This window comes from Rhineura floridana, chromosome 2, assembly GCF_030035675.1.
Source record: "Rhineura floridana isolate rRhiFlo1 chromosome 2, rRhiFlo1.hap2, whole genome shotgun sequence".
Taxonomy (NCBI): Eukaryota; Metazoa; Chordata; class Lepidosauria; order Squamata; family Rhineuridae; genus Rhineura; species Rhineura floridana.
In genome coordinates, this window is record NC_084481.1 from 121,615,098 (window position 1) to 121,636,979 (window position 21,882).

The 21,882-nt window shown below is 47.9% G+C and overlaps 1 protein-coding gene across 1 annotated transcript in view; it reads right to left on the minus strand.

Annotated features, from left to right (window-relative positions):
• TMEM41B (transmembrane protein 41B) overlaps positions 1-14,766 on the minus strand; it is a 28,383-nt gene extending 13,617 nt beyond the window's left edge. The window contains exon 1 of the mRNA XM_061610379.1: positions 14,456-14,766. Coding sequence (XP_061466363.1) covers positions 14,456-14,570 — 115 coding nt within the window. The 5' untranslated portion in view covers positions 14,571-14,766. The remainder of the gene's footprint in view (positions 1-14,455) is intronic.
• Positions 14,767-21,882: the final 7,116 nt, after the last annotated feature.

The following is a 21,882-nucleotide window of genomic DNA, read 5'->3' on the forward strand; positions in this document are numbered from 1 at the left end:
TGATTACAACTGGTGGTGCCATGGTTGTGCAATGTGTACTGCATATTCCCTCTTGTGATGTTACATGGTTATGAGCTGGCAGGAACAGTACAGAGATGATGAAACTTCCATATAAGTAAAAAAGCATGTGGCACGTCATACAAGTGTACTGGATTTAGCACTTTGCTTTGAAGTCAGTGTAGTTGTGCAGCACACTTTTTTAATGTCTCATGTATCTAACATAAGGCATATAAGAACATAAGAACATAAGAAGAGCCTGCTGGATCAGGCCAGTGGCCCATCTAGTCCAGCATCCTGTTCTCACAGTGGCCAACCAGGTGCCTGGGGGAAGCCCGCAAGCAGGACCCCAGTGCAAGGACACTCTCCCCTCCTGAGGCTTCCGGCAACTGGTTTTCAGAAGCATGGTGCCTCTGACTAGGGTGGCACAGCACAGCCATCACGGCTAGTAGCATATCATCTGCATAGCTGCTAACATCTTAAGTTTATTAGCATTCTAAAAATCAGTGTCTCATAGCTGCCAACTATGAGTAAGAAACTATATAAAATAATTACACTCAGCAGTTGGAAGTCTTTATAGAAAGGAAGAAAATTGTTTATATTCTGCCTACTTTATAGAAAAAGTGGAAGAAAACAAGAGTTGTAAATTAATGTTCTTTAGTGGGTAGTGTCCCCTATAATTATAGTATAGGGAATAAACTATTAATACTAATATTGTCATTGGTTGGAAGTTTCACAAGGAAAGAAGTCTTCAGTGTCATGATTTTCTTACTGATAGTAACTGACAGTTCTAGTTATAGGTGTCATGGCCCCGTCAGAGGACTCCTCAGATGAGGACGACTCGGGAGTAACAGCAGCAGACCCAGGAGCAGCAGGAGACACGGAGGAGCCTCCTGAGAATCCAGCTCCTTCTGCCCCTCAGCTGCAGAGCACCCCAGGGACAGCAGAGGCCCTGCAGCCAGACACAGACAGTGAACAGGATACTCCCCCCTCACCTGCAGAACGTAGACAGCAGAAGGTCAGGCAGAAGAGAGGCAGGCCTGTCTCCTTAAGGCCCAAACGCGGAGGGCTCACACCTGCTGTCCATCCTGCTCTTTATAAGGCACACCTTGGCTGCAGCTTGTTGCTGACTGCAACGTCAGGCGTGGCTTTGTGTAGACCTAGTTTCCCTGCAGCATCTCTTTGACTGACCTCCTTGGCAATTGATCCCGGACCTCCACTGACCTCGCTTCTGGACTTCTGACTCGGCAAGTACGCTTCGGATAGGCCTGGCAGATTTACAACCCGACTGCTGGCTAAGGACTTTCCTTCCCTGCCAAAGACCCAGGAATTTCCAGCCCCCCCTGACACTGCTGAGGCAGTGTAGAGCTGACAGTTTGCAGTCAGCCCAAACAAAGCAGGCAACAAAGGAGTGGGGGAAGTGCTGACCATGGAGCAACTCCAGCAGGAAAACTTGCTCCTGCGCTCACAAGTAGACCAGCTGCTGTTGGCTGTCCAAGGCTTGCAAACCCAGCTAGCAGCAGCCCCACCCCCTCTCCCTACAGGGAGAGCCAAGTGCCCTGTGACTCTCCCAGAGAAATTTACTGGGGCTTCCGACCAGCTCTCAGCCTTCTTGGCCCAGGCCCAGCTCTTCATGGAGTTACGCCCAGCGGCCTTCCCAGATGATAAGACCCGGGTGGGATTTTTGATTAACCTCTGCACCGGGGCGGCAGCTAGATGGGCCACGCCCTTGCTCCTCGAGCGGAGCCCCGTGCTCAACGACCTAGCCGCCTTCACCAGAGAACTGAAGGCTATGTTCGAGGACCCAGTCCAATCTGCCACAGCCAACCGCCGGATACGCAGGCTGCGGCAAGGCCGACGCCCCTTGGGGGAATATGTAACAGACTTTCGTCTATTGCAACAAACCCTGGGCTGGAACGAAGCCGCTCTCATGGACCAGTTTCAGGAGGGGCTGTCGGATGAGCTCCTGGATGAGCTAGCTAGGGTGGAGCGCCCTGGAACCCTGCAAGCCCTCATACGCCTGTGTCTCCAGATTGATGGGAGGCTGGAAAGCAGGCGTGCTGCCAACCGACCCCGGCCAGTCTACAGAGCATCAGCCCCAGTGGCTGGGCCCTTGGAGCCTGTTGGCAAGGACCCTACACCCCCGGCAGAACCGATGCAGCTGGGAGGGGCTCGGTAACGTCTCTCTGCGGCCGAAAAGCTGCGACGCCGGCAACAGGGCCTCTGCCTGTATTGCGGGGCCCCGGGACATTTTGCAGCCCAGTGTTCCGCGAAACGACCCACAGCCCCTGCCTCGGGAAACGCCCATGCCCCGGCCTTCACAGGCCCCTGAGCCGGGGCAACCTCATGGTTCAAGGGGCCCGCCACCTCAGTTCCTCACCGCCCAAGCATCTGACCGTGTTGATCGCACTGACAGTCCCCGGAAGGGGGACCCTACAAGTACCCGCCATGCTGGACTCAGGATCCACCAGCAATTTTATGGACGTGTCCTTTGCCAAGCTCCACCGGGTTCCTAGTCAACCCATTCACCGCCCCCTCCTGGTGGAGACTATTGATGGCCGGCTTCTCGCCTCGGGCCCTGTAGTACAGGAGACAGTGCTGCTCGACATGGCCCTGGGGGAGCACAAGGAAAGCCTCCAGTTCTACCTGGCTGCCGCACCCCACTTCCCGGTCGTGCTGGGCCTGGCATGGCTCCAGCGGCATGACCCCATCATCCAGTGGTCCACGGGCCGACTGACCCTCGGATCCCCCCATTGCCAAGCCAACTGCTGGAGGCCAAAGGAGCGCATCCTGATGACCCAGGAGGCAAGCTCCATGCCCGAGGCCTTACCGGAACAGTACCGGGAGTTCGCAGATGTGTTTGGGAAGCAAGAGGCAGACCAGTTGCGGCCCATCGTCCTTACGACTGTCCCATTGACCTGCTCCCCGGAGCCAAGATTCCCGTGGGCCGGCTTTATTCCCTGTCAGAACCCGAACTGGCAGCCCTCAGAGAGTTCCTCAACAAGAACCTGCGCCGAGAGTTCATTCGCCCTTCCACGTCCCCTGCAGCCGCCCCTGTCCTCTTTGTCAAAAAGAAATGTGGGGAACTCCGGCTGTGCAATGACTACCGCGCCCTCAACCAGATTACAGTTCGGAATCGCTACCCTCTGCCCCTGATCCCAGAACTGTTAGAGCGGCTGCGGGGCACTCACATTTTCACCAAACTAGACCTGAGAGGGGCCTACAACCTGGTGCGTATGCGGGAGGGCGATGAGTGGAAGACGGCCTTCCGCACCCGGTATGGGCACTTTGAGTACACAGTGATGCCGTTTGGCTTGTGCAACGCCCCTGCCGTCTTCCAGCACTTCATGAATGACATCTTCCGGGACCTCCTAGACCGCTTCCTGGTGATCTACTTGGATGACATCCTGATCTACTCGTGGAACCCCTCGGAACATAAGGAGCACGTTCGAGCGGTGCTGCAGCGCCTGCGGGAACACAGCCTCTTCGCCAAGCTTGAAAAATGCGCCTTTGACCTCATGACCATGGATTTCCTAGGCCATCGGATCTCGCCCTCGGGTATCCAGATGGACCCCGCCAAAATTGAGACCATCCTCCACTGGGCCGCTCCGCGAAGCCCCAAAGATGTGCAGCGCTTCTTGGGCTTTGCCAACTATTACCGCCGGTTCATCTCCCACTTCTCCGAACTCACCACGCCCATATCAGACCTGCTTCGAGGCAAAGAGAAGTTTGTTTGGACCGAGGCTGCTCAACAGGCCTTTCGGCGCCTCCAACACGCCTTTACATCTGAACCCATCCTCCAGCAACCCGACCCTACCCGACCTTACATAGTGGAGGCTGATGCATCGGATAAGGCAGTGGCAGCGGTCCTACTTCAGCCGGTGGGGAGCAAGCAGTCCCTGCTCCCCTGTGCGTTCCACTCCCGGAAACTCAACGCTTCGGAACAGAACTACACCATTTGGGAGAAGGAGTTACTGGCCATCAAAGTAGCCTTCGAGACCTGGCGTCATCTCCTGGAAGGGGCACGCCATCCGGTCCAGGTACGAACAGACCACCGAAACCTGGAGCACCTGCAAAGCGCCCGACGGCTGAACCAATGCCAGATCCGGTGGTCCCTGTTTTTCTCCCGGTTCCAGTTCACGGTCACCTATCTCCCTGGCCGCCGAAACACCCTAGCAGACGCGCTCTCTCGCAAGCCAGAATACCGAGCCGAGCAGGTCGATCGCCCCCTTCGCCCAATTCTTCGCCCAGAGAACTTTGCCGCTACCCACCAGCCACAACCCCTCCTGAACTGGGTGCAGGAACAGCATCAAAAAGACCCCTACGCCCTGGCCCAGTAGCGAGAGCTCCAGTCCGGGATGCCCGCCCGGGACAGCCCCTTTTCCTTGCAGCAGGGCCTCTTGTATCACCGGAACCAGTTGTACGTTCCCCCCGGGAGCTCTGCGGGGAGAGGTGCTCCACCTCTGCCATGACAGCCAGCCGGCAGGGCATTTTGGAACGTATAAAACCCTCCACCTGGTCCTATGGGATTTCTGGTGGCCCCGGGTCCAAGCGGACGTCAAGGACTATGTAGCGGCCTGTGATACCTGCCGGCGAGCCAAGAGCCACCCCGGCAAGCCCCCGGGGCTCCTGCTCCCACTGCCTACCCCCCCCGGGCCCTGGCGCTCGGTCTCCCTGGATTTTATCACGGACTTACCGGCCTCCCGGGGAATGACCACCATCCTCGTAGTCATAGACCTGTTCACCAAGATGGTCCATTTCCTCCCCTGTGCCGGCCTACCCTCTGCCCCAGAAACTGCGCAACTGTTCTTGACCCAGGTTTTCCGGTTACACGGCCTCCCCGACCACCTGATCTCTGACCGAGGAGCCCAGTTCACCGTCCGGTTCTGGCAGGGCCTGTTTCGGGCCCTGAACGTCCAGATCCACTTGTCCTCCGCCCACCACCCTCAATCAGATGGACAAACAGAACGTACCAACGCCACCGTCGAACAATACCTGCGGTGTTACACCTGCTTCCAACAGGACAATTGGGTGGATCTGTTACCGCTGGCGGAGTTCGCGTATAATAACTCCGTGCATGCTTCCACGCGCCAGACCCCGTTCTTTGCCTCTTACGGCTACCACCCCCGATTCTTCCCCTCAGTGCGACCCCCATCGCCGGTCTCCGCTGCGGATGTCATGCTGCAGGAGTTGCAGGCCCTGCAGGCAGTCCTGAAGGAGCAGCTGGAGCAGGCCAAGGACGCGTATAAGCGCTTTGCTGACCGCCACCACCAACCAGGCCCGCCGCTGAAGGTAGGCGACCGGGTATGGCTCTCAACCAAATTCCTGCGGTCGCAATGGCCGTCTCACAAGCTGGCGGCTCGGAATGCAGGTCCCTTCCGGATCACCCAGCAAATTAACCCGGTGGCGTTCCGGCTCCAACTCCCTGCCTCCTTCCGCATTCACCCTGTCTTCCATAGATCACTGCTGACTCCCGCTCTCCCGCCTCACCCCTTGGGTAGTCAACCACGGCCCCCACCACCGATACAAGTCAACGGGGAAGAGGAATTCGAAGTGGCGCAGATCCTGGACTCCCGGAGGCATCGGGGCCGCCTCCAGTACCTCATAGACTGGCAGGGGTACGGCCCTGAGGAACGCTCATGGGAAGATGCGGCGCAGGTGCATGGCCCTTGTCTGGTCCGGTGCTTCCACCAGCGCTACCGGGATAAGCCGGGCCCCGGCGGGAGGCGGAGGGTTGGTCGTGGGGCGGGGGATAGTGTCATGGCCCCATCAGAGGACTCCTCAGATGAGGATGACTCGGGAGTAACAGCAGCAGACCCAGGAGCAGCAGGAGACACGGAGGAGCCTCCTGAGAATCCAGCTCCTTCTGCCCCTCAGCTGCAGAGCACCCCAGGGACAGCAGAGGCCCTGCAGCCAGACACAGACAGTGAACAGGATACTCCCCCCTCACCTGCAGAACGTAGACAGCAGAAGGTCAGGCAGAAGAGAGGCAGGCCTGTCTCCTTAAGGCCCAAACGCGGAGGGCTCACACCTGCTGTCCATCCTGCTCTTTATAAGGCACACCTTGGCTGCAGCTTGTTGCTGACTGCAACGTCAGGCGTGGCTTTGTGTAGACCTAGTTTCCCTGCAGCATCTCTTTGACTGACCTCCTTGGTAATTGATCCCGGACCTCCACTGACCTCGCTTCTGGACTTCTGACTCGGCAAGTACGCTTCGGATAGGCCTGGCAGATTTACAACCCGACTGCTGGCTAAGGACTTTCCTTCCCTGCCAAAGACCCAGGAATTTCTAGCCCCCCCTGACACTGCTGAGGCAGTGTAGAGCTGACAATAGGGCATAGTTCTGTCCCCCATGCTCTTTAATATCTATATGAAGCCGCTGGGCGAGGTCATTAGGAGATTTGGAGTGCGTTTCCAGCAATATGCTGATGATACGCAGCTCTACTTCTCCTTTTCATCTTTTTCAGGTGAGGCTGTTAATGTACTAAACCACTGCCTGGCCGCGATAATGGACTGGATGAGCGCTAATAAACTGAGACTCAATCCTGACAAGACTGAGATGCTGTTGGTGGGGGGGCTCTCTGCCCAGATGGTTGATGTCCGACCTGCCCTAGATGGGGTTACACTCCCCCTAAAGGAGCAGGTCCGTAGTTTGGGGGTCTTATTAGATCCGCTCCTGTCACTGGAGGCTCAAGTAGCCTCGGTGGCACGGAATGCGTTCTACCAGCTTCGGCTGGTAGCCCAACTGCGACCCTATCTGGATAAGGAGAACCTTGCCACAGTTATCCATGCTCTGGTAACCTCTAGATTGGACTACTGTAATGCACTCTACGTAGGGTTACCTCTGAAGACGGTTCGGAAACTTCAGCTGGTGCAGAATGCTGCGGCCAGAGTTCTTACTGAGACAAAAAAATTTGATCATATAACACCTGTCCTGGCCCAGCTGCACTGGCTACCAATATGTTTCCAGGCCAGATTCAAAGTGTTGGTTCTTACCTATAAAGCCCTTAACGGCATCGGACCGCAATACCTGGCGGAACGCCTCTCCCGCTATGTACCTACCCAGTCGCTGCGCTCGACGTCGAAGGCCCTTCTCCGTGTCCCAACGCATAGGGAGGCACGGAGAACGATAACTAGAGCTAGGGCCTTCTCAGTGGTGGCCCCCGAACTATGGAACGCCCTCCCTGATGAGATACGCCTGGCGCCTTCTTTGTTATCTTTTCGGCGCCAGGTAAAGACCTACCTCTTCGCCCAGGCATTTTAAAAATTTTAAAATTTGAATTTAAAATTGAAAATTTTTAATTATGTTTTATTGTGTATTGTATTTACATCCACTTGTATTTTAACCTGTTTTATTATGCTGTACACCGCCCTGGGAGCTTATTGCTATAGGGCGGTCTAAAAATGTAATAAAATAAATAATAAATAAATAAATACAAGAAACAACAAGTCTGACTATAGTAAATAAAGCCATTTATAAAATGCAGTATCCAATTCTGCACAAGTGAACTGTTTGTATAACAAGATTTCTCCTTCCTCTCCTTCCCCCTGCATCCCCCCCACACCCCTAAAAACCTGCTCCCTAGAGCCCCGAACCCTCTGGAGATGTTTGAGAGTGCATGGTGGGGGGGCTGCAAAGGGGAGGAGAGAAAGGGTAAGTTCCATCATGTATACCCTGTACCAGTTTGTTATTTCCAGCAAGCAAGAAGAGGCCTATAGTAAGAAGAGGCCTATAGCAAAATATTTAGCCTTATGTTAAGCATAGATTTAGAATGGATTTGTTAGTAAGCCTAAAGGCCTGTATCCCCTTTTAGGCCCCTGTATTTCATGTTCATCTGAAAAACCTAAGTTAGGAAAAGGGCATAATGACCTGCTCAGTATGATGCTGGGAATGTACCTTGTTAGAGAGGCATCAAAGAAGCCCAGTTAGGCATCTATCCAAGAATATGTTATGAGCAAGGTGTTTCATAGTTGGCTTAAGCCTAGGTTAAATTCCCAAAGTAGGGCAATAAATCAAGGGACGGCTAATGAGCAGTGGCTTGTTAGTATAGCCAGGTGGAATGAGTCAAAGTACGGTCAATGATGGGAGTTGCTTGTTAAAAGAGATATATGGCCAACATATAGCTTGCCAAAGAGTACCAGGGAATTTTCGTATAGTTTTTAGCAATTAATTGGCTTTTGAAGATCAGTGCTATGCTGTAATGTTTGATGTATGAAAAATATCATTTCTGTATGTAACCATGCCAATATTGTATGTAATCATGCTTGTATGTCACGTGCTAGCTTCAATATTATAAAAGTGTTGCGTGTACCCCAATGGGGTGTTCAGTCTGACACCAGCTACTACAGAGCTGTGTGGCTGATCCACTTTTATTGGGCTACTTGGCTGAATGCTGTAAGTTACTCAATAAATTTTAACTCTTTGTAAGCAAACCTCTTGTCTGCATCTCATCTCTGGTAACCCAAAACAACCTGGAGGTAAACACATCGCAAGACCAGAAGTCTGGTTCACTCGTGTAATGGCAGCATTGGATACAACTTTGAATGGTTTAAGCCATGTTCTGGATCTAAATGAAATCAACCCCTCAGGAGAAATTGTTGCCAAGTCTGGTTTCCTATATTCAATTAATATGCATCTCTCTAAAGACTGGGGCCTGGCTCAAAACTGCTGTCTATATCTCCCCCCCCCAAAAAAAACACTAGTTTTGTTTGACTAGTTGAATACAGACCGCAAGGATTTATGTCCATGTGTAGCTTCCCAAGATTACACTGCAGTATGGTATCTGTGATCTTTAAACTGTATAAAGACACAAAACGTGTGTCACGTTGTGGCATGATATTTGACATGTTTATTCACTGGCTAGAGAATCAGAAAACAGCCATGTGTATTGATGAAATAGATAGACTAGATGCAATGAAAGCATTGCAAATTTCATTGAAGTCATCAGCATTTTCAGGTAACATTACATGTGATCAGATGTTGTATATTATACTAGAAACTAAATTTTGTTAATCCAAGAAGCTTTAAAATAAAGTTCAGGAGTGTTGTCACAAAGTTGGCTTATTGGACAACATGCATGATATTCTTCTCCAAAAGATGACATTAAAAAGAGAGTCATCAGGATACCTTGAAGATAAAGGGATAAAGCTTCTTAATGCAAGGATTCAAGCACCTAGAATGCTGGTGAGTATTACATGTTATAGTTTCTTTTGGTAGAATCCAATATTGCCATTCTGTTTGTGGACCAGCATTTGATCCAGCAATTTTCTCTATTTCCCCTTTCAACTCTGGTCCCCTGCACCTCAAAAACCTGTTGTGGAGGGGTGGGTGACACTCCAAAAAGTGTGGAAGGTGGTGCAGGAGACTGTAGGTGAAAGGGAGAACTGGAGAAAGTCACCTTCCCTTCTCTTACAGTAGTGGATGCCTCCACTGGATCAAAAGCCATCCTACAAGCAGAATGGCAGCACTGGATTCCACCCTTTCAATGCTGAAACCTGTTTTATAAGCCAGTCAAAGTGTAAGGTACCAATGGTCTAGTTTCACTTGTTACATAAATTCAAATGCTACTAGCCCAGTTCTAAGGCTTCCTACAGTAGCAAATGTACTGTTGGGTGGTATACACTGGTATGCCAACCATACTATCATGGCATTGTATCTGTGCTGCAGGGAGATGTGCCACCAAATACCATTAAGATCAGATCAGATTTTAAACATTATTAATCAAGCAATTAAATGAATATGCATTCACGGAAGGTTTGAGACATGCACACAAGAGCCGGCTGATAACACAAGAACACATATGAAATTTAAGTATGCCAGAATCAGCAAGAGCTTTGAGAAGATAGATTTGATAGCTATTTTACCTGAAGAATGTTTTATTGTTTCTCCCATTTTTAAGCTCTTGAAATTATGTTCATTTTAATAGTTCACTTCCCTTATTACATGCCAATTTCTAACAACTGCTATTGTACTGGAGACTAAACAAAGTGTACATGTTTTCAGTGCAGTACACTTTAAATTTGACTATGATTAGAGTGCTTTTTGCATGAGGAGCATATCAATATTCAATTTGGAACAAATTCCATTGCAAGTTAATTCTAAAAATCATTAGGACCACTCAAGTAACATTATATGCAAAGAACTGAGAGTTAACATTTAACTGCACTCAGTCATCTCAAGTACAGTAGATATCTGTAATTACAACTACAATTTGGCAAAGGAACTTCAATTACTACTCCAATATAGAAAAATGTTCAAGACAGAAGTGATGTAATGAACACTGTTTTGATGCACTGTTCTGATAAGCCCACGGAACCAAAGGAATAATGCTAAAACTAGAACATAGATCTTAATTTTTAAGTCACTGTGACAAATTCAACGTTTTTAATGGCTTTGATCCTAGTAATTTCACTTAACAAAAAATTGTCAGAACAAGTAGAGAGCTGGAGCAAGAACACGTCATCATAAAACAGCATTTACTCTATTTCCTGTATGGCTTACTTACCTACCTACAACTTGGATAATGTAGCTATTTTACAATACAGGCTTTAACATTATACACTGAATAACAACAGTGTATAACAACAACACTGAATAACTAAGCCAAGTTTTGGTATGCTAATGATTTCCAAAGCATCTAATATTATGGAGAATACAGCAATGTTGCCATGCCAGTTTAGACAATTACATACTCTCACCTTCCAGGATGTAAATGTCAAATGTCCATACTTGTACCAAGCTACTAAGGCTCTCAATTTTAACAGGTGAAGACCAAGTGTTTGTTACCCAAGGTAAAGGCTAAAGGTACACAAAGCTACCACCTTACTGAACCTAAACACATATGGGTGTGGGAACAACATGGACACTGCCTTGGGTTCCAGGACAGAAGAAAGGCAGGATATCAGTGTAAGTAAAGTAATAAAACAACCTGTATCTGACCTATGAATTTTTTCAATGTAGTTAGAACACTTTGCATTTAATCACTCACTAGTCTCCACTGCTGACTAGGAATTCAACACAGATGGGTGAGTGGTCTGGCAAAGGAGGAGCAGGATGCTCTGTTTTTCTTTTGCCAGTCGGCTCAGCATCAGACTGGCCATGGAGAAAGGGGCTTCACTTGCTCTGCAGCCAGTAAGAAAATGCACTGGCCTGGCAAAGGAAAAACAGAAACTCAGCTTCTCCTTCGCCAGCCTGATGTGCTTTTAGCCTACAATAAGAGGAATTCGTCTTACAAGAAAAAAGCAAGCAACAATTTTTCCAGGCCAATAATGTTTAAGGGTTTAGTAACCAGACTGTTAGCCACATCCATAAAAGTTTAGGAGAGATTAATTTAAAGGTATTTAAGTTAAAATTCCAAAACTGCAAACTCTCCTTTAAAGGAAGGGTTTCATATAATTTATTCAGCCTTTATTATGCGAATGTTCTGTAGCAGTTACACAGAATCCAGTTTTATTTTTAAAACATCTTTACAGACTCAGTTTTTTCAGAGCAGGCCTTCGCTAGCAGTAGTGATACCCTATAACTAACCCAATAACCAGCAGAGTTCCCTTCCATAACATAACCTGGTATAAAAGCATTGGGGGGGGGCAAAATTAGGAGACCCATCTACGTGAAGACATGCCAGTTGTGACAAATACGGCAAAGAGAATGTTTTGCAAGAAACATGCTTCACTAATACAGTGAGAGAAAACTGTTTTTGGAGAGAAGTATTTTCTTGTTTTCAAGCAATTGGCTTCAATTTTGTCCTGAACCAGTAAAATTTATTGTCACGCTATACAAGAACTAATGATACACTAGGTCTCCACAAGCTCATTCTAATTCAATAATCTCTCCCCCCAGTTCACTTCCACTAAACACAACATATAATTCCACTTCATGACTTCCTTTGGTGACTGCCAGTGTTGTCTCACTACTGCAGGAACTCAGTGTCAAATAGAACTAAAATATTTCCAGCTAGGAGGCAAAACTTAATCCCATTGAGAACAATGAGACACCCACAGAAGTAAGTTTGCAAAGACTGCGACTGTATAGCAAAAGGCCCATCAGATTTGGGGTATTCATTCAACATATCTTCCCACTGAATCTTTGCTGAAGACGGTAGACATACCCCAACACTGATGACCTTATTATCAAAAGCATCACATATGACATTGTCAGCATTCCTTTCTAATGCAAGCACAACTCCTGCACCAATTTTATTCACATGAAAACTTGGAAAGACTCACAAGAAGTTGTTATCTTCAAGGCCATCAACTTGTCACTGTGACACAGAGGCTACCTGCGGCCGTGCGCCCCAACGGAGGCAGGCTCTCCGAATGAAGGCGCCCACTTCGTGCGGCCAGCTTTTACATGGCCTGGGGGAGGCTTGTCAGCTGCACTGGGCAGGCGCTGCTGGGGACTCTTAAGCAACTCCAGCCGCTGCCTTGCTGCTCCCCACAGTCAAGACCCAGACCCCTTAGCCTGAGCTCCCGCAGCTGCCCAACGTGACTCACCAGCAGCAGCAGCAGCAGCAGCCCGGGGAGCAGCAGCTGAGTGAGCCCAAGGAGATGGAAGAGTTAGGAAATATAGAATACATTGGTGTCGGCGGCCTCCTCCTGCTCCTCCTCGGGCCCAACGTCGGCATTGCCTCCAGCGCTGGCACATCTTCAGGGCCGTGACCTGCAGTTCATGATGTGGCGGACATCTATGACAATGGGCTGCAGCTCCTTGCAGGACTCAGTGGACTTCAATATGGGCCACTCCAGCTTCATCTTGCACCACCACCTGAAGCTCATCTTCTGTGCCCCACACTTCTACCTATGCTGCCTCGGCAAGAATGTTATCCTTGTTGACAGTGCCGTCCAGAGCAGGGGCAGCCTGGGCCACCAGCTGCCCCCGCATCCTTCTGTTTGCCATTTTTGGAATCCCCTGGGAAGCTTGTGAGATTTTGGGGGTGATTTCACATTATCATAGAATAGTAAAGTTGGAAGGGGCCTATAAGACCATCAAGTCCACCCCCCTGCTCAATGCAGGAATCCAAATCAAAGCATTCCCGACAGATGGCTGTCCAGCTGCCTCTTGAATGCCTCCAGTGTCGGAGAGCCCACTACCTCCCTAAGTAATTGGTTCCATTGTCGTATGGCTCTAACAGTTAGGAAGTTTTTCCTGATGTCCAGTCGAAATCTGGCTTCCTGCAACTTGAGCCCATTATTCCGTGTCCTGCACTCTGGGACGACTGAGAAGAGATCCCGGCCCTCCTCTGTGTGACAACCTTTCAAGTACTTGAAGAGTGCTATCATATCTCCCCTCAGTCTTCTCTTCTCCAGGCTAAACATGCCCAGTTCTTTCAGTCTCTCCTCATAGGGCTTTGTTTTCAGTCCCCTGATCATCCTTGTTGCCTTTCTCTGAACCTGTTCGTTTGTGTGCATCCTTCTTGAAGTGTGGAGACCAGAACTGGATGCAGTATTCAAGATGAGGCCTAACCAGTGCTGAATAGAAGGGAATTTGTGTGTGTTGAACCCTGGGCGACAGCCAGGGTGGATGGATGGAGTCCTGGGTGAGCGCCAGGAGGTTGAGAGATGTTGAGTGGAGAAGTGCAAGGCAATTGTTTTAATATTTGTTTGTTAGAGTGTTAGACTATGACCTGGGAGACCAGGATTCAAATCTTCACACTGCCATGAAGCTCACTGGATGACCTTGGGCCAGTCACAGCCTCTCAGCCTCAAAGGAAGGCAATGGTAAACCCCCTCTGTATACCGCTTACCATGAAAACCCTATTTGGCTACCACCATGCTGGTCTTGGTCTGGTCAGTGCCTGGATGCGTGAATGCCTGTGAACCACATTTATGGAATAAATATAAGAAAATACATAAATAAAATAGACTAACAGCAAATTGCCCGACAGGAATGAATACAACTTGGTTTAAAGCCACAGGCAACTAAAACATTCAAACTCTCACCTTCAGAGATTTATAAGTAACGAGTCTTGAACCTGGGTTACCTACTTTAAAGCCTAACATGGAAGAACTGACCCACATCACGCCATATATGTACCCACACCCAGAGTCCAGCAAGCCTCCAAAGAAGGGCTCCAGACAGGCCTCAGCCCCATAACTTGTTTTCAAGAACAGGTCTCGACGTAAAAGCCTTAATAAACGACAGCGTCTCTTTGAGCATGTGCAGAATGCCCGAGAAACTAGAACCAGCCAGGTACTGCATGGGAAGTCTTCTTAGTCCGGGACGGTGACTTCTATGCAAAGTTGAATCCCGCCACTTTATGTCTGAAGACAACTAAGTACAGCTCCTAAACACGTTCATTTCCCCCGTCACCCTTTTTCGTCCTCCCCTCGCGTTACAGTGGTTCATACTTCGGAGTCCGCGCAAACATTTGACCCCACAACACCTTCACCACCATCATAGCCTGCTTCATCCTAGCCCCCCTTCTCTCACACACTTTTCTCCTAACGCGTCTGCTTCCCACCTGCAATCAGCTGCTCATGTCCTTCCAAAGCAGCCTCTGCCTCCTTCAGAGTTGCTACCTCTTCCGTCTCCAACGTCCTCCCAGAGCCCCAGTGGATCGTGCCCCGCTGCGCCATAGTGTCTTCAATAACGCCACCAGCTAGTTAGCCGGCCGGCAACACATAGGCCCGGCTCAACCTTCGCCGGCGCCAACAACCGCGAGAAGAGGCAGGATCAGCCACGACCCTCCCTTCAGTGCCACCCCCTCTCCTGCTTCGTAGAGCGCAAGTGCGGAGTCGATTTCGTCAGTGATTCCGTCACCCGCACAATCTTCCTCTTCTCTCTCCTCCTCCAACTCTTGGATGTCTCACCAGGTTTTCTACTAAATACCGGGGGAGTTGGTTTCTTTCTCCAAACTCGTCGAAACTGAAGCAAGACAGTGTGGTTATACAAATATCATCGGGTAACACAAACGTAAACCCCTGCTGTATGGCTTCTTTTTTAACCCAGTGAAGGCAGCATGTTTAAATCTAAATGGCTGCTAATTCTGATTGATATACAGTGCCTTGCAAAAGTTATCAGACGACTGACCAATGCTCTCATATTATTGAATTACACATGGTACATTGTAATTTTGTTCTGTATTATATTTTATTCTGAAATGCTAAAACTCAAAATCAATTGTAAGATGACATTGGTTTTATTTTGGGAAATGTTTGTAAGAAACATTAAAAACTGAAACACGTTGCTTGCATAAGTATTCAACGACTCCGCACATTAACATTCGGTAGAGCCACCTTTTGCTGCAGTAACAGCTTTAAGTCTTTTGGGATAGGTATGTACCAGTTTTGCACACAGTGTCAGAGAGATTTTGGCCCGTTCTTGGCAGACTCGCTCCAGGTCATTCAGATTGATTGGATGTTGCTTGTGAACTGCAATTTTCAAAGAGTGCCACAGATTCTCAATGGAATTGAGATCAGCACTTTGACTGGGTCACGTCTAGGGCATTCACCTGTTTGTTCTTGAGCCACTCCAGTATTGCTTTGGCCTTGTGCTTGGGATCACTGTGCTGCTGAAAATATTTCCTCCCAACCTTCCGTTTTTTTAGTGGACTGAAGCAGGTTCTCTTGCAATATTTCCCTGTCTTTTGCTCCATCCATTCTTCCTTTGATTCTAACAAGATGCCCAGTCCCTGCTGATGAGAAGCATCCCCACACCATGATGCTGCCACCACCATACTTCACTGTAGGGATGGTGTGTCTTGAGGCATAGGTGGTGTTAAGTTTGCACCTCGCATAGAGCTTTGAGTTTTGGCCAAAAAGCTCTATCTTGGTCTCATCTGACCACAAAACCTTTTCCCACATCGCAGCTGGGGCATTCTCATGCTTTCTGGCAAACTCCAGACATGCTTTCAGATGGAACTCTGAGTAACAGCTTGCCGCCACCCCATACAGGCCAGTGTTATGCAGAGCTCTTGATATTATTGTCTGGTGCACCATTACTCCACTCCCAGCCGCTAAACTCTGTAGCACCTTCAAAGTGATTGTTGGCCTCTCTGTGGCTTCTCTCACAAATCTCCTTCCTGTTTGAGCGTTGAGTTTTGAGGAACGGACTTTTCTTGGCAGTGCCTGGGTGGTGTGAAGCAGCTTCCACTTCCTGATCATTGATCCAACTGTGCCCACTGGGATATCCAAACACTTGGATATTATTTTGTACCCTTTTCCTAAACTATGCATTTGTATTACATTATCTCTCCCTTCTGTAGAATGCTATTTGGTCTTCATTTACCTTCAGATCTACAGCCTGGCCAATGATCCTTCAACAGTTGGTCAGGGATCTGATTACTTTTGCAAGGCACTGTATGTTACTAGTATTATTCTGTCTCAGAAGAGCAGTTGCCAAGGAACAATAAATGGAGAGGGCTAATGGGGTTGTGTCCTGCTTGTGGGTTTCCCATTGGCATCTGGTTGGCCATTCCAGAAAACAGGAATCGGGTGTAGTTGTCCAGGTTCACAGGGGATGATAGATTCCTTACTTTTTTGGGAGAAGGATCCTAGCCAGGTCCCTGTCTATGAGCCAAGCAGCATGAAAGAGGAGCATGTTAGCCACTGAGAAGAGGAGTCCTTGTCCTTTCATGCTGACTGGAGCCAAGCAGAGGGAAAGGAGGTGAGTCAGCCACTGAGAGGACTTCTCGGTAGCTAGCATACATCCTCCCCTTTCATGCTGATTGGCTTCAGACTTTATTATAAGCTCTATTTTTCCCTCTGCACAAGCAGCCAGTGTTCTGTCTGCCCCCAAACTATTCAAGTAATTAGTCCCATAATATACCATTAGAAGGGATTTTTTTTGTCATAGTACTCACCGCTTTTTAGTTTTATGTTTTTTTGCTGTCCATGGTAGCCATTTTGTGCTGGCAGCCACAGTACTTTTATCAAGATATGAGTGCAAGTACCTCTTCTTCTTCTTCTTCTTCTTTTTTTATACCAAAAACGCACTGACTAGTAGTATAAAATTATGATGTTTTTAAAGGAACCAGTATTTATTTTCTATTTCTTTTTGTCTTTTCTCATCTATTTCTTTTTTAGAAACTAGCTCCTTATTAAATCCCATATGCTCAACTGCACAAAATGTTTTGACACTGCACAAAATGTGCCTAGCTGCATGTTAGAATAAACGTTGATTGGCTGTTAGGAACCTCTGTTGTAGGGGAGTGTGGACTTGCAAGACAACAGGGAGAGCAAGGGAGATGTGGGAAAGAGGGCATTGCTGTGAGGGGGTGTGGCATGACTATTATGAAGGGATTCTGCACTTCTGAATTTGCCACTATCGTACTGAACAGGATGCTGGACTAGAGGGGCCTTTAGTCTGATCAAGCAGGACTCTTCTTATGAAACCCAATGTTCACTTACTTGGTTGGGAGGATGCCTGATTTCGCACAATGGGACTTAGTCCCAAGTAATGGCTATATTAAAGCATGCACTTTCCATACAGAAGGTCTCAGGTTCAATCTCCAGCATGTCTAGGTAGGACAGGGAGAGACTCCTGCACAAAATCTTGGAAAGCCACTTCCAGTTATCATTGGTAATACTGAAGATTTGATTCAGTATAAGATAGCTTTGTATGTTTCTATATAATATGCACTAAGTGGCTCTGGTATACAATTGGCTACAGGGCAAAAAAGTTGCAGGCTTTTGTCTATGTATGTTTCCAAAAATAACACAGTGTTCAAGGCTGTAACCATTATTACATGGGAATAAGCTTTATCGAAATGTGTGGCACTTACTTCCAAGTAGAAATGTGTAAGGCTGCGCTATGAGCCTGGTAGTGCTTGAACAAACCACACATATTAGTTCAACAATTCTACTAAACTGAAAAGCCTGTAGAGTTCTGCCCAATGAAAACAAAAAAGTTAATACCATACTAAAGTGTAATAGTAACATTTGCTCAGTACTATTAATATGAAATTTGTAAGCCTATTCTAAACATGGATACTCAGAAATAAGCGTCATTTACTTCAGACTGAAAGATGGGATAGCAATGTGGGGTAGGGAAATGGGTTTCATGGGTGGCAGATGGGCAGCACCATCTGATGGCTTTCACGAGATGGTTGCTGGCTCAGTTCAGCTGAGTTCAGCACAAGCTGTACAGGGCATATACATCAGGGCAACATGATGGCAGGCGGGCACAGTGGCTCTCACCCGCATCACTGCTACATACTGGGATGAAGAAGAGAGAGGTTGGTGTGGTGCACACAGCAGTGGGAGCACCAGATTGGCTTTCCCAGCGCATTTGCACTGAACCAACCTTACCACTGCTTTTTTCTCTCCAGTCTGGCATGCAACAATGACACCGGCAACCAGAAGTCAAGTGAACACTGCCACCCCACTGTCCACTGCTGCTCAGCAGGATTAAAATGGTACTGATCAGTACATGTAGAGGGGTCAGGAGCTCGGCTCAGTGCCTCCACCTGGCCACTCTTCCCCAGGCCCTGCCAGGCAGCCTCCTGGAACTGAAGGATGACCTCATAGCAGTGCTGAGCGGCGTTCCTGGCCTGTGCGTATATGGCCAGCATGTTAATGACACTAGCCTTGCCCCTGACAGGGCCTGAGCATTCACCCCACCATGCTGAGTTCTGATACTTCTCTCTCTCTATTGCCCCATGCCATGATTAATTTTATTGGCATACCACCTACCTACCTCTCATTAATAATGCTCTGCAGTAAAACTAGTTACTATTGAGAGAGCAACCAGTTTAAAACCAGCCAAGCGGAAACCCTAATTATATACCACCAAGACTCTCACTTCTAATTCATTTTGATATAAAGCTGAAGTAAGTTCCAGCTAGTACTATACTGAGAAAACCACAACAGGATGTACATTACTTGGTTACTGATGCAATGTTTGTGAGGGTTGTGAAAGGCCAAGTGCATTCAAATATACCAAAAGTAGCATGAACTGCTAAGTTACACACATATTACAGAATGTCAGTAATGTTAATATGCTGCAGGCAGTAGAATTGGACTTGCTGTTCAACAAAATGCTGTCCAATGCACTAAGCTGTCTTCAGTGGAACTCAAGGTAACCTTGAGTTGATTCCAAGAAGGTTTGTCATTCAAGCATTGACCAGACCCAGACTTTAATAGCTTCAGTTAGACTGCATCATGTGCCACTAAACCATAATCCTGGCATAATCATAAGATGTGGCTGCTGAAGCCTTGTGATCTGGCAGCATCCTTTAGGTCATTCAGAATTAAAGGTCTGGGCATGTGCAGGATGTTTCCTTTTTGTTCTATACGTACCATCAGCACAGTATGATTTTAACAGATTGCATTCTACAAGAAGCCAAAGTAAGAGGGACAGGTTGTTGTTGTTTGGTATGATTTTGTAGATTACACTGTCTGCTTCCAGACAGGAGCCCTCTTCCACATAATAAAACAATATTTTGCTGCCACTATCAAATCATCAATCTGCCACCCAGCGGAGCTCTTCAGAATTGTCCGGAAGCTATTACACGCTGGCCCCAAAAACATGGTAGAACCATCTAAGGCGTCTGTAATGAATTTGCTAGGCACTTCCAGGATAAAATCTATAGCATCCGCCAGGACTTAGACTCCAGTGTTATAGCAGGTGAATCAAGCGAGGTATTCAGAGCACAGCCTTGTCCCGATTTCTTGGATGAGTTTCAGTTGGTACAGCTTGAGGACATTGACAAGGTGCTTGGACAGGTTCATGCAACCACTTCTGTGCTGGATCCTTGCCCTTCTTGGCTAATAAAAGCTAGCAGGGATGGAACAGCCAGCTGGGCCAGGGAAGTGATTAATGCCTCTCTATGAGAGGGAGTGGTCCCTGGCCACCTGAAAGAGGCGGTAGTGAGACCACTCCTGAAGAGACCCTCCCTGGACCTAGAAAATCTTAATAACTATAGGCCTGTGGCAAATGTTCCATTCCTGGACAAGGTCCTTGAACGAGTGGTTGCAGGCCAGCTCCAGACATGCTTGGATGAGACTGATTATCTGGATCCATTTCAGTTGGGTTTCAGACCTGGTTTTGGCCCGGAAACAGCCTTGGTCACCCTATATGATGACCTCTGTCGAGAGATTCTCCTTGATCTCTCAGTTGCTTATGATACCATAGACCATGGTATCCTTCTGGGAAGACTGGCTGAGTTGGGAGTGGGAGGGACTGCATGGCGGTGGTTCTGCTCCTACTTGGCGGGTCGGCTCCAGAAGGTGGAGAACATTGGGGAACATTGCTCGGCACCCTGGACTCTCCAGTATGGGGTTCCGCAGGGGTCAGTTCTGTCCCCAATGCTGTTCAACATCTACATAAAACTGTTGGGTGCAGTCATCCAGAGTTTTGAAGTGTGTTGCCATCAGTATGCTGATGACACGCAGCTCTATTTCTCCTTTTCATCTTCCTCAGGTGAGGCTGCCAATGTGCTGAACTGGTGCCTCACTGCGACAATGGACTGGATGAGGGCTAATAAACTGAGGCTCAATCCAGACAAGACTGAGATGCTGTTAGTGGGTGGTTCTTCTGACCTGATGATGGATGTCCAAGTGTCCTGGATGGGGTTGCACTCCCCCTGAAGGAGCAGGTTCATAGCTTGGGGGTTCTCCTAGAACCATCTCTGTCACTTGAGGCTCTGGTAGCCTTGGTGGCATGGAGTGCCTTCTACCAACTTCGGTTGGTGGCCCAACTATGTCCCTATCTGGACAGGGATAACCTGGCTTCAGTTGTCCATGCTCTGGTAACCTCCAGATTAGATTATTGCAATGGACTCTACATGGGGCTGCCTTGAAGACGGTTCAGAAACTGCAGCTTGTGCAAAATGCAGTGGCCAGATTTGTAACAGGGACCAGACGGTCCGAACATATAAAACCGATTCTGGCCCGCTTGCATTGGCTGCCTGTATGATTGATTTTATTTACGGCCATAGACCAAACTGAACATATACAAATATACAAATGCACAACAATACTTAAAAGAAGCATTAAATATAGTCACTCTTGTGAGATACTCTCTTACTGCGTATTAAAACGATAAAATTAAAATATTAAAATTAAAAAGAGAATTGTTTAATAATTACTTTTCGACAATCAATAGCTGCTGCAAAAACGCTGGCTACTTTTATTGTGACCTGGGGGTTCTGGTCAGATAACAAATACTCTAAGTAAAATAAATCCGATCTACCTGGGATTTTTATTAAAATCGGAGTAATAAAAATAACTCTAAAATCACGGTAAAAGGAACAATAAAACAACATGTGATGAATTGTTTCCACCTCCCCCGACCCACAAGGGCACAGACACTCCCGGAAGGGGATGCTCTTAAATCTGCCTTCAAGGAGGGCAGAAGGCAAGATACTAAGCTTGGCTAACATAAAAGCCTTCCTATATTTTGGGACTGATAAATTAATTAAGTAATTTGCTGGTGCAAATGTCACCAACTTGTCCCTGAAATCTGGATAAGTTGTGGCCAAGCCTACATGTTCTTGAAGTTCAATGTCCCAGATACGTTGCTTAGTAGCTGCTTTGGCCTTAGGATATCCAGGGCCAATAATGCATCGGGGGTAAAGCCCAGCCTCTGTAATTTTGCTATTAACGTTTTTCTCCACTTGGACTGGAAGGCATCTGTAAGTGACAAAGGGGCCAATTCCACTGGAAAAAATAGCAGCTTCAACCAATAATTTAACTTAAGCAGCCATGCTCAGGCCTCTATGGAAATTTGTCCTGCCTCTAAACGAAGAATTATGTTAGGTGTACATCTTGGCACTCCCAGAATAGCTCTCAGAAATTTGTTTTGGATCTTTCAAATGGCACAAAATTGCTATAAACGCATGACTGAGAGCCATATAACATTTGTGCCATGATCTTGGCTACAAGTACCTGAATAGCTGATGGTACGTGTTGGCCCTCTCTGGTAAAAAAGAAAAGGAATGCCTTTGTA